Source organism: Plecotus auritus (assembly GCF_963455305.1).
Source record: "Plecotus auritus genome assembly, chromosome: 3".
NCBI classification, from domain to species: domain Eukaryota; kingdom Metazoa; phylum Chordata; class Mammalia; order Chiroptera; family Vespertilionidae; genus Plecotus; species Plecotus auritus.
This window is the reverse complement of record NC_137772.1, coordinates 181845824-181859166: the sequence shown is the minus strand read 5'-3', so window position 1 is coordinate 181859166 and position 13343 is coordinate 181845824. Positions and strand designations below refer to the sequence as shown.

Genomic DNA, 13343 nt, shown 5'->3' with positions numbered 1-13343 from the left:
ACTAATTAGCATATTACCCTTTTATTAGTATAGATTATACCCTCAGCTTAACACATAGTAAGTATTCAAATACTTGTTGAATCAATGAATAAATGAACTCTATAAGGAGATGATTGTTTAATCTTGCATGTCTCCACAAACTGTCATTATCTGTATCATGACACTTAATACCATGTATTAAAATGTATCTCTTGATGGTTTATCCACCCCATAGACTTGGAGTTCCAGGCCAGCAAGCCAGTAAATAAAACATTGCTTGCTTCATAGTAAATGGGAGTTGAGATTGTGGAGATGAGAAGGAGGTACAAGCCCACCAAAAAAGGCCCCCAATACATTGACCTATATACCCTGCCAGCATTGAAAGTGACATAATACAGCAATCCTCAGTTCACCATATATACCTATAAGATATTTCAGCCCTGGCCCATATTTCTCAGTGGTTATAGCACTGACCCACAGACCAAAGGGTCACGGGTTTGATTTCCAGTCAAGAACAGGTTCCATCCCTGGCCCTGGTTGGGATGCAACCAATCTATGTTCATAGGTAGACAGATACATACATACATTTTATATCTTTCTACTTTCTGGGTCATGTTTATGTCTAATGCCCATTTTTCTTAGAACACTCTTCAGAGAGACCCATAGCTGTTGATTAAAATTACAATTGCCCACTTTGGGGGCAAAATGGGTTTACAGTTATTATATGGGAAATAATACAATGATTAATAAATAATAATCTATATATATAAAACCTTAATATGCAACTAGACCGAACAGCGGGACAACAGAACAATCGGTCGCTATGACATGCACTGACCACAGGGGGCACGCGCAAAACATGGCAGGCGTCGGGAGCAGGCAGCAGAGTGTGGAACATGGCAGGCATCGGCTGCGGCAGTATGGTGGAGGTGAGCGGGGTCACCAGACCAAGGCGGGGGCGCCGGTCGCTGTCATTGGGGCAAGACTCTGGTAGTTACTGAAAATTCTTTGCTCCCACTCGCCATGGTCCCACCCACAGCTCACACCTGCTATCAGGACTGGCCCCGCTCGCACCCGCTGCCAGTGCCAAAGCCGCCGCTTACACCCTCTGCTGGCACCAGCCCCGCTCACACCTGCAGCCGGTGCCAGAGCCACTGCTCGCACCCGCTGCCGGTGTCCGGCGCCAGTCCCGATTGCCTGGCACCATCAGTGGGTATGAGTGGTGGCTGCTGGCCCCGATTGCCCCTGAGGGCTTCTCCACCTCCCCCTGCTCCTGAGGGGTGATTAGGGCAGCAGCCGCCACTCGCACCCACTGCTGGCACCAGCCCCAATTGCTCTGCGCAGTCAGGGGATGTGAGCAGGGCCAGCACCATCAGCACGTGGGAGCGGTGGCTGTGGCAGGAGCGGGGCTGCTAGCAGACAGAGGATTGAGGACCGTGGCAGGAGGGGCCAGGCAGGGATGCAGAGGATGGGCCGAGACCTGACCCTGTGCCCACCGCAGCCTCGTGGCCCACAGTTCCTTTCAAGGTTCACGAATTTGTGCACTGGGCCCCTAGTGCAATAATAAACTCCACGTTTCATGTACTCAGAACTGCAAACCTACTTTTACCCACCCTGTATATGAAATAGCTAAACAAAGCTTGTAATATCCATACTTTGGAATATCATGTAGTATGTAAAAGAATGGGGAAGAGCTACATGTTCTTTATATGTCTATGTAAATAATCTCTAAAAACCAAAATAGCAAGATTCAAAAATATGCATAGTGTATATCACTTATGTGAAAGTTTTAAAAATCTGCAATGCAACGTAGTATATTTTCAATGTTTCAGTTTTTACAATAAAATTCTATTTTTACCTAAATACTTAAGAATTGTTAAAGTGTAAAACTATAATTTCTGAAGAATATTCAAACTGTTTTCAACTTTTTTTATCACTAGGGTCATTAATTTTTGTACTACCGTAACAGCTTTCTAGATTCTCCAGATTTTCTATTACAGCAGTGATAAATTTAAATGTCCTATGACTCCTGTTATTCTTAAAGAACTGATAAAAGAACTAGAGGAAAGGAGAGAATCATACAAGTTAATTCTGTGTGCTAAATCACAGTTTGCTTTTACACTTTCAGGGTATCTTGACCAATGGATTTGAATATAAACCTCTGATTTTAAGTTAGCTGTTTTTTTTTGTTGTTTGTTTTTAAATAAATCTTTATTCAGATTATTACAATTGTTTCTCCTTTTTACCCCCATAGCTCCCCTCCACCCGGTTCCCACCCCACCTTCTGCCCTTACCTCCCCCCACTGTCCTCATCCACAGGTGTATGATTTTTGTCCAGTCTCTTCCTGAACCCCCCCAATACCCCTTTCCCCCTGAGAATTATCAGTCCACTCCCTTTCTATGCCCCTGATTCTATTATATTCACCAGATTATTCTGTTCCTCAGGTTTTCAATTCACTTGATTTTTAGGTTCACTTGTTGATAGATATGTATTTGTTGTTCATAATTTTTCTCTCTACTTTTTTCTTCTTCCTCTTCTTTAAGAATACCTTTCAGCATTTCATATAATACTGGTTTGGCAGTGATGAACTCCTTTAGCTTTTTCTTATCTGTGAAGCTCTTTATCTGCCCTTCAATTCTGAATGATAGCTTTGCTGGATAGAGTAATCTTGGTTGTAGGTTCTTGCTATTCATCACTTTGAATATTTCTTGCCACTCCCGTCTGGCCTGCATAGTTTCTGTTGAGAAATCAGCTGACAGTCGTATGGGTGCTCCCTTGTAGGTAATTAACTGTTTTTCTCTTGCTGCTTTTAATATTCTCTGTCTTTTGCTCTTGGCATTTTAATTATGATGTGTCTTGGTGTGGTCCTCTTTGGATTCCTTTTGTTTGGGGTTCTGTGCGCTTCCTGGACTTGTAAGTCTATTTCTTTCACCAGGTGGGGGAAGTTTGCAGTCATTATTTCTTCAAATAGGTTTTCAGTATCTTGCTCTCTCTCTTCTTCTGGTACCCCCATAATTCTGATGTTGGTACGCTTGAAGTTGTCCCAGAGTCTTCTTACACTATCTTCAACTTTCTGGATTATTTTTTCTTTTTGCTTTTTCGGTTGAGTGTTTTTTGCTTCTTTGTATTTCAATTCTTTGACTTGATTCTTGTGTTCCTCTAGTCTGTTGTTGGGTCTCTGTATAATATTTTTTATTTCAGTCAGTATATGTTTAATTTCTAGTTGGTCCTTTTTCATATCTCCGAGGGTCTCGTTATATTTATCGGCCTTTTCTAGGATATTCTTGAAAAGCCTTATAACCGTGGTTTTGAATTCTATATCCAGTCGTTTGTTTTCCTCCATTTCTTTCGTTTGTGATCTGTTTCTTTGACACCGCATTTTCACTGCTTCCCTGAGTTGGTAGGGTAGATTTGTGTGCTAGGTTTCCTATATGGCCCAGTGGGTCGGCTTCCCCAGTTAACCTGAGGTGGACACTCTTGGTGCACCCCTTTGTGGACTGTGTGTACAGCCTTGTTGTAGTTAAGTCTTGATTGTTGTTGGTATCACTGGGAGGAATTGACCTCCAGGCCAGTTGGCTGTAAGGATCAGCTGTGTCTACGCTGGGAGAAGTTCGGTGCTGGAGACAGCCTTATAGGATTAGACTTACCAAATTGCAATAGCCTCTGTGCTCAGCTTGGATGGGGTAGAGTCTCAGGGCGGAGCAGACAGTCTTGGCTTCCAGTCAGCCTTGCCCTTACGCGCGTGCGCGCCTGCAGACCTCTGCCTTTTCCGGCTCCCGAGTCTCTGCCTGAGAGTCCAGATTCCCCCAGTAAGAGCATGGGTCCCCAGGGGCTTGCCTGGAACTGGGGTTCAGTGCAGTCAGAACTGGGGTTCAGTGCAGTCAGGAGCTTCAGACTCCCTTCTGCTAGGGAAAGCCTGTGGCAACCTCCACAGCCTTTGTGCACACTGGCGCGCGCGCCTCCAGAATCCTGCCTGCCGGGGCTCCCCCGGGTCTCCGAGTCTCCGGGTGCCTTTCTCTCTACCTGACAGTCCAGACTCCCCCTGTATGAGCCTGGGTCCACGGGGTTTCGCCCGGGACTGGGGCTGAGTGCAGTCAGAACTGGGGTTCAGTGTGGTCGGGGGCTTCCTTCCCCCTCCCGCCAGAGAAAGTCAGGCAAGCTCTCAACCACCCTTCCTCTCTGTGCGCACAAAGACCCTTTGCCATACCTCCAATTCTCTGTGAGCTTTTCTCTTTCCTTCTAGTTGTAGAATTTTCACTCAGCCAGCTTTCCTGTGGTTCTGGATGGTGTCTGTTCTGTCTTTTAGTTGTAGTTTTGAAATTGTTGTGCGAGGCAGCAGTTTAGGTGCTTACCTATGCCGCCATCTTGGTCTTAAGTTAGCTGTTTTATCAGTTGTCTCAAATAAAATAAAATGAAAACCCTACATTTAAAATGTAGAGATTATAACCTCAAAATAGTTCAGCTGTTGTTATGATAGGATTAATTATAGAATTTAAATAAAATAATCTGGGAAGAAAGGCCAATACGACAAAAATGATCCCTGCTTTGGGAGCATTCAGTCTTGGAAAAGAATTTGAGAAAAAAGTACTGCTGCAGGGGGGCCTGAAGAAGGAATAGAAGTATGACAAATAGTCAAAGCAATAGAAAGATCAATATATCAAATATTTTCATATCTGTCCATAATGTTCTCCCTTTTTCAACTACATGCCTGTGTGAACTAAATTTTGTTCATTTGCTTCAGTCAAAACAAAAAATTTCACCAGATTACAGGAAAAGAAATGAGAATACAGCTGACTTTTTTTATGTCAGATATTAGAAAGATTTGTAGAACTATAAAACAATACAATCCTTCTCACTAATTTTTAGTAGAAAAATATGATCATTTTTCATTAAGTGGAGGAGAAAAAGATTAAAAATAGGAACAATATAATGGCAATAAATACATATCTATCAACAATTCAATCTAAAAATCAAAATAAACGAACAAGGAGTCTAATGAACAAAATAAACTGATGAATAAAATAGAACCAGGGGGTCAATGGGGGGGGGGAAGGGGGAACATATGTAATACTTTCAACAATAAAAATTTAAAAATAAATAAATAAAATAAAAATAACATAAAACCAGAAGTATGGAAACAGGGGACAGACAGATGAATTTCAGAGGGAAGGGGATGGGCGGGGGGGGGGGGGGGGGGCAGAATTAACCAAAGACTTATATGCATATATGCATTACCCCTGGACACGGACAATAGGGTGGTGAAGGCCTATTGGCCTATTGGGGTGGGGTGGGATCCTGGTGGAGGAGGGCAATGGGAAGGAAAAAGGGGAGGACATCTGTAATACTCTCAACAATAAAGATTTAAAAAAAGAAAAAGCAAGGGCATTCAGTTGAAACCACAGAAGGATCCTGCTATGATAGTAGAGCTAGCTATATGACAGGCTTACAGCAAAGTTTACTCTATACCTCCTTTAATAAAACTCAAAATGAATCCTCAAATGTATCTGCAAATTACTTCCTACTTGCTAAAGCAAAGTTCAACACTCTTTAAAAGAAGACAACAAAATCTGGATACTCAACAAAGTGACACACAATGTTTGACCTAAAAAAAATATTACTAGACATGCAAAGAAGCAGGAAAATATGACCCATACCCAAATAAAGTCAGGCAATAAAAATATACCCAGAAATGACAGAGATGGAATTAGAAGACAATAGGTCTTTAAAAATAAAGACCTACTAGAAATAGGCTCAAAGATTATAGGAAAACATGAATGTATAAGAAATTGAAGACCTAATAAAAAAACAAATGAAACTTCCAGAGCTGAGAAATGCAGTATATAAATGAAAACTGCTTTAGATGCTTAAATCTTTCATAAAACTCCTTCTTCAATAATGTGTTCTAGCAAAAGAGTATGGCACTGTCTAAAAAAAATTAAACATAGACTTGTCATTTGATTCAGCAATTCCACTTCTGGATATACACCAAAAAAGGCCCTGAAAACAGGGACCTGAAAATATATTTTTACAGCCATGTTCATAGCAGCTAAAAGATAAAAGCAACCCATATCCATTTGCAGATGAATGGGTAAACAAAATGGGGTATCTTCATATAATGGAAGATTATCAACCTTAAAAAGAAAAAAATTCCAACACATGTATAATATGGATGAACCTTGAGGACCTTAACCTAAGTGAAATAAGTCAATCACAAAAGGACAAATACTATTGTATAATTCCACTTACATGAGATAGTTAAAGTATTCAAATTCATAGAGACAAAAAGCACAATGGTGGTTGCTAGTGGCTGGGGGTAGAGGTGAATGAAGAGTTAAAGTTTCAGTTTGAAAAGATGAAAAAGTTATGAAGATGGATGGTGGGTATGGTTGTACAACAATATGAATGTACTTAATGCCACTGAACTGTACACTTTAAAATGGTTAAAATAGTAAATTATATGTTACATATATTTTACAACAATTAAAAAATAAAGCTTTTAAAATGTTTTTATTGAATTTTTAGAGAGGGATAGAGAGATGGAAACATCAATGAGAGAGAAACATCGATCAGCTGCCTCCTGCACATCCTGACTAGAGATTGCGCCTGCAACCCAGGCATATGCCCTGACTGGGAATTGAACCGGGGACCTCTTGGTTCATGGGTTGATGCTCAACCACTGAGTCACAACGGCTGGGCCAAAAAATGAAGTTTTTTTCAAAGTGTTTCAAAGTCCTATTTTTTGATAGGACTACTTATTAAGGAATTTTTTAAACTATGAGCTAGTTTTGTTGTTACAAAATTTGGGATAGGCAATGTTTATCTATCTCTTTTTCTTTGTTCTTGGACTTGTAGGTATACTGGTTATCTTCATACTATCGTCTGGTGAACCATTAATTCCTCCCTTTAACATATCCCTCCAGTTATTCATAGTTTTTATAAAACTAATATAAACCAATATGCACAAAGTTTTCACAATTTTTTTGGTTTAACTCAAATTAATATGTTTAGAATTTCAAATAAAAATCTATAAATGCTTAAATCACTATAAGCAATTCTTACCCCTACATATAAAACTAGTTTTGTTTTCCCTTCTCAATAGATTTATCTGTTAGCATTTATTGCGTGCCTCATGTGTCAAGTCCTATGCTAAAGCTTTCTCATGGAAAAGACGAGTCACACAACCAGACAGAAATTTTCAGAAGACATCAACATTTGAGTAACTATTATCATTAAACATTTTCATTAATTATTTCCTCTAATATCATTGTGAATTATACTTTATTATTACCCCATTAGAATATTATTATGAATTATACTTTATTATTACCCCATTTTTAAAGTACAACCAAAAGTTAGGAATTAAGTAACTTGCCCATGGTATTATTTTCTCCATTTTTTACATTTGTATGTAGAAACTAAGTCTTAAAGATATTAAAAAGTTCATAAATATTTTTATAAAATAAAATCATAATGTAGACAGAGAAACCAAGATGGCGGCATAGGTAAACACCTAAACTGCTGCCTCGCACAACAATTTCAAAACTACAACTAAAAGACAGAACGGACACCATCCAGAACCACAGGAAAGCTGGCTGAGTGAAAATTCTACAACTAGAAGGAAAAAGAAAAGCTCACAGAGAATTGAAGGTACGGCAAAGGGGCTTTGTGCGCGCAGAGAGGAAGGGCGGCTAAGAGCCTGGCTGACTTTCTCTGGCGGAAGGGGGAAGGAAGCCTCCGACCGCACTGAACCCCAGTTCTGACTGCACTGAACCCCAGTTCCGGGCGAACCCCTGGGGACCCACGCTCTTACGGGGGGAGTCTGGACTCTCGGGCGGAGACTCGAGCTGGGAAAGGCAGAAGTCTGAAGGCGCGCGCGGGCCAGTGCGCACAAAGGCTGCAGAGGTTGCCACAGGCTTTCCCTAGTGGAAGGGAGTCAGAGGATCCTGACGGCACTGAGCCCCAGTTCTGACTGCAGTGAACCCCAGTTCCAGGCGAGCCCCTGGGGACCCACGCTCTTGTGGGGGGAGTCTGGACTCTCAGGCGGAGACTCGAGCTGGGGAAGGCGGAGGACTGAAAGCGCACATGCGCGCAAGGGCAAGGCTGACAGGAAGCCAAGACTGAGACTCCACCCCATCCAAGCTGAGCACAGAGCCTATTGCAATTTGGCAAGTCTAATCCTATAAGGCTGTCTCCAGCACCGAACTTCTCCCAGCATAGACACAGCTGATCCTTATAGCCAACTGACCCGGAGGTCAATTCTTCCCAGTGATACCAACAACAATAAAGACTTAATTACAACAAGGCTGTACACACAGTCCACAAAGGGGTGCACCAAGAGTGTCCACCTCAGGTTAACTGGGGAAGCAGACCCACTGGGCCATATAGGAAACCTAGCACAAATATCTACCTTACCAACTCAGGGAATCAGTGAAAATGCGGGGTCAAAGAATCAGATCACAAACGAAAGAAATGGAGGAAAACAAACGACTGGATATAGAATTCAAAACCACGGTTATAAGACTTTTTAAGAATATCCTAGAAAAGGCCGATAAATATGAGACCCTTGAAGATATGAAAAAGGACCAACTAGAAATTAAACATACACTGACTGAAATAAAAAATATTATACAGAGACCCAGAAACAGAATAGAGGAACACAAGAATCAAGTCAAAGAATTGAAATACAAAGAAGCAAAAAACACTCAACCAAAAAAGCAAAAAAAAAAAATCCAAAAAGTTGAAGATAGTGTAAGAAGACTCTGGGACAACTTCAAGCATACCAACATCAGAATTATGGGGGTGCCAGAAGAAGAGAGAGAGCAAGATACTGAAAACCTATTTGAAGAAATAATCACTGAAAACTTCCCCCACCTGGTGAAAGAAATAGACTTACAAGTCCAGGAAGCGCACAGAACCCCAAACAAAAGGAATCCAAAGAGGACCACACCAAGACACATCATAATTAAAATGCCAAGAACAAAAGACAAAGAGAGAATATTAAAAGCAGCAAGAGAAAAGCAGTTGATTACCTACAAGGGAGCACCCATACGACTGTCAGCTGACTTCTCAACAGAAACTATGCAGGCCAGACGGGAGTGGCAAGAAATTTTCAATGTGATGAATAGCAAGAACCTACAACCAAGATTACTCTACCCAGCAAAGCTATCATTCAGAATTGAAGGGCAGATAAAGAGCTTCACAGATAAGAAAAAGCTAAAGGAGTTCATCACCACCAAACCAGTATTATATGAAATGCTGAAAGGTATTCTTAAAGAAGAGGAAGAAGAAAAAAGTAGAGAGAAAAATTATGAACAACAAATACATATCTATCAACAAGCAAACCTAAAAATCAAGTGAATTAAAAACCTGAGGAACAGAATAATCTGGTGAATATAATAGAATCAGGGGCATAGAAAGGGAGTGGACTGATAATTCTCAGGGGGAAAGGGGTATGGGGGTTTCATGAAGAGAATGGACAAAAATCATACACCTATGGATGAGGACAGTGGGGGGGAGGTAAGGGCAGAAGGTGGGGTGGGAAATGGGTGGAGGGGAGCTATGGGAGGAAAAAGGAGAAATAATTGTAATAATCTGAATAAAGATTTATTTAAAAAAATAAAAAAATTAAATTAAATTAAAAAAAAAATCATAATGTAAAATAAAACCCACACAGTACCAAGGTCCAAACTCTTTTCATTTACACCACAAGAGTCCCTATAAGTACAGTCTTATTTCTGTGTCACACACATCTGGGCAAATTTGGGTTACTGTTTTATCTTAAATACTTTTCTATATAAATTTATAAAACATGACCACATGAAACATCTCCCATCCCTCATGGAGGATATAGGCCAATTAAACATGGTCGGCCAAACTTATGGAGTGAGATTTCATCCGTTCCATCCCATCCTAGGAATTGAATATCCCTAAAACAGCGATTCTCAAAATGTGGTTCCCAGACCACCAGAAAAAGCACCACATCTTCTAAATCATAAACTCTGAGACTAGGACTCAGAAATCTGTTTTCAGAAGCCCTTTTGGTAATTATAACACATGCTAACATTTGAGAACCTCTTCTCTAAAAGATTGACAGAGCCAAAGTAAGGAGCTCCCTGTAAGTTTTCAGGGTTGTGAGGTTCAACTGTCTTAGAATACAAGATATTCTCTTTACTTTCCCCACCATAGCAAACATACAAATACTTAATTTTAATTAACTTCTAAAATATTATATCAAAATTTACTCCAGCCCTAACTGGTTTGGCTCAGTAGATAGAGCGTCAGCCTGTGGACTGAGGGGCCCCAGGTCCAGTCAGGGGCACACGCCCAGGATGTGGGCTCGATTCCCAGTAGGGGGCGTGCAAGAAGCAGCCAATCGCCGAAACCGGTTTGGCTCAGTGGATAGAGCGTCAGCCTGCGGACTGAAGGGTCCCGGGTTCGATTCTGGTCAAGGGCATTACCTTGGTTGTGGGCACATCCCCAGTGGGAGGTGTGCAGGAGGCAGCTGATCGATGTTTCTAGCTCTCTCTATCCCTCTCCCTTCCTCTCTGTAAAATATCAATAAAATATATATTTTTAAAAAAAGCAGCCAATCAATGATTCTCTCTCATCATTGATGTTTCTCTCTCTCTCTCCCTCTCCTTTCCTCTCTGAAATCAATAAAAATATATTTTAAAAAGAATTTACTCCAATAAAACTAAATACAAAATAACTGCTTCAACCTTATATATTTGAGACTGTTAACTATAAATGTCTGTGTTAACCACACTATCACCAATAGGGTTAATTTCTACAATTAGTGTAATTTGAAAGTCTTTATTGCCCATTAAAAGCAGGCCCATATATTTTTTTTCAATATCCTTTTGGACAAGTCCATTCATTTGAATTATTCAGTTTTCACTGTTTTTTTACTGTCACAATTTTAATTAAACTTATCAAAGAAAATGGTAATAATTTATTAAATTACCTGTGTATATAACTTTCCTTTCCTGGCATTCCACAGACCTTTTCCTGTGCTTGTGTGCTTTTTCACGAAATCTTACCGTTATCACTGTATTTGGATTATCAGCATTGTAATTAGCTTCAGGAAAAGATTTGGTTTCCACAAGATTTCCAAACTTTTTGTTGACAAAATGGTGAACAGCTTTTCTGTGGTCTTTGTTTGTATCAGGTTTAAAGGTAAATTTGGAATTTTCTTTCTTTGCATCCAAGTATTTAAAAAAGTCAAATGCTTCTTCTTCAGATACCAAGTGACAGAGTTCTTTATACTCAAGATTTGGTTTTACAACAATTTCACTGTTTTTTCCTACAGTTATTAAAAAAGGAAACTTCTGCCGAATAGCACTATGCAAAATAGCTCTCTGGTTTTTGTCAAGGATTCTGCCCAGTGAGAATTCAGGAGACGGTCCACTTAGCTCACTTTTAGAATTCCATTTCTCTTTTATATCACAGGCAAACTGATTCAATAGTTCATTAGTTTTTTCATCCAACAAAGAGCCTAATGCATAAGCTTTTTCTTCTTCACCTTTGGAAGTTCCATCATTGTTAGTATCTTCCTTTTCTGAACCAGACTGATGATTCTGTTCATCATCGGAGCACTGGACCAATATATTGACTTTCTGGTTACTTTCCTCTTCAAAGACTAAATTTTGAAAACCTAGTTTTGTTTTTTTGGCAAAATTATTTGGCTCAGGTAGTACTTTACTCATCTTGTAAGTAGGTTCATCAGTGGCCTTATTAACTAACTGTCCCCGTTCATCAATCTCAATAACAACAAAGTCACTTGGTGAGCTTTTTATGGTGCCATGAAATCCAACATGATCAGTAATGAAACATAAAGAACTAAACCTTATTCTAAAATCTGTATCCTCTTCCATTCTTAAATAACAATGCCTACAAAAGAAATAAAAGTTTCTTCAGTTAGTTACCGGAAAGGAAAGTTGCAGATAACCAAAATAAATGTTAGCAGGATTTATTTAATTATCTTTATCCCTTACACTCCATAAGAGCAAGAACCTTGTCTGCCTTATTCACTGATTATTTCATATTTTGAACACTGTCAAGCACAGGTAGGCAAGCAATCAATAGTGATTGTTGAGTGAATGAAACGAGTTCAAAATAAGAACTGTAAGACTGAAGAGGAAGAAAGATCAAGTCTGCCTATGATAAATTAGTAAATGCATAATGCAAGAAGTGGCCATCTAAGTCCTCAAAATTGTCCAAGCAATAGAAACGATGCCAAGTAGTATCATAAGCAATGGAAAACAAAATATGCTATGTGCTAGAGAAAACTGAACAGCCAAGTACAGAGCAGCAGGAGAAAACGTTTTCTAGTCCAGTTCTGGAAAAGACAGTTGGATTAGTCACAAACTATGGGAGACCCTTGATGCCCTGTCAAGGCCTTAGAATCCATTGAGTGGTCGAAGGATGGCCACTGGAGATGTTTGGGTAGGAAAATGACACCATCCCCCAAAAGATGTTTTAGTTAGATGACTGATGGCACTGGGCAAGATACACCTGATGAAGAGTTAGAGGAGCTGGAACGCAGTGTAACCAGGAGCACAGTTGTAAGACTGGCCTTGGAAAGAATACTACTACACTCCTTCCCCAGTAAAAGGAAGAAGACGTGCTAAGCTAGAACAACTTGGGGAGAACGTTCCGATGAGGGAATTACAAAAGAGTGCATCCACGTGGAGTTGTGCATCAATGCGCAATGTTCCTCAGCTACAGATCTGCTGTGAGGGTGCGGGTGGAGAGGGAGGGGATAGTGTGACTGACACACACACAGTAGGGAAACTGCGGTTGAGGGCAGATTCCGGCAAAATGATAGAAATAGAAGAAGGGAGCGCCTTTCCCCTCGTGCTCTTACTTCACTAAACGCCAAAGCTCGGCTGAGCTCACGCCTACTTCCTACTGCTGTCACCGAGCCACGGAGCTAATGTCTGCGGCGTCGCGGCCTTCGGGCGCGTCCAAAAGTACCCCGCACACCGCCGGCACCTCTACTTGCTTCTCCCTCTCCCAGCCCCGCCTGCCCCAAGGCGAGATATTAGCCGAAGTCGCCTCCTCTTGGGGGTCAAGAGTAGGGCCCCCAACGCCAATCATGTCATCGCCTCACACACAAGCCCGGGATCGCGCAAGGAGCCGGACCCCGTCTACCTCACATACAGGTGAAGGCATCCACCAGCGCAACCCAGTGCGCGTGCCGGAAGACAAAATATTTAGCCTCCGACAATTGCGTATTTAAAGGGGCAGGCCCACACTTAAAGTAGCGACTCACGCGAGACCTAGAATTTCTCACGTTGTGGAGCCGCCTGAAGGCTCCGAAAGGCAGGGGAGGGCGGAACGGAATGGAGCTGGGGGCGGAGCC

General features: G+C 41.0%; 1 protein-coding gene across 3 annotated transcripts in view; it reads right to left on the bottom strand.

Annotated features, from left to right (window-relative positions):
• The window catches only part of PUS7L (pseudouridine synthase 7 like), a 32501-nt gene extending 19269 nt beyond the window's left edge, over positions 1-13232 (bottom strand). The window contains exons 1-2 of one of the 3 annotated variants that reach the window (XM_080660786.1): positions 13142-13232; positions 10944-11869 (exon numbers count right to left, since the gene is read on the bottom strand). In XM_080660786.1, the coding sequence (XP_080516912.1) occupies positions 10944-11853 (910 nt within the window). In that variant the 5' untranslated portion in view covers positions 11854-11869; positions 13142-13232. Of the gene's footprint in view, positions 1-10943; positions 11870-12845 lie in introns of all 3 variants that reach the window. The other 2 variants (XM_080660785.1, XM_080660787.1) reach the window with 2 other exon arrangements.
• Positions 13233-13343: the final 111 nt, after the last annotated feature.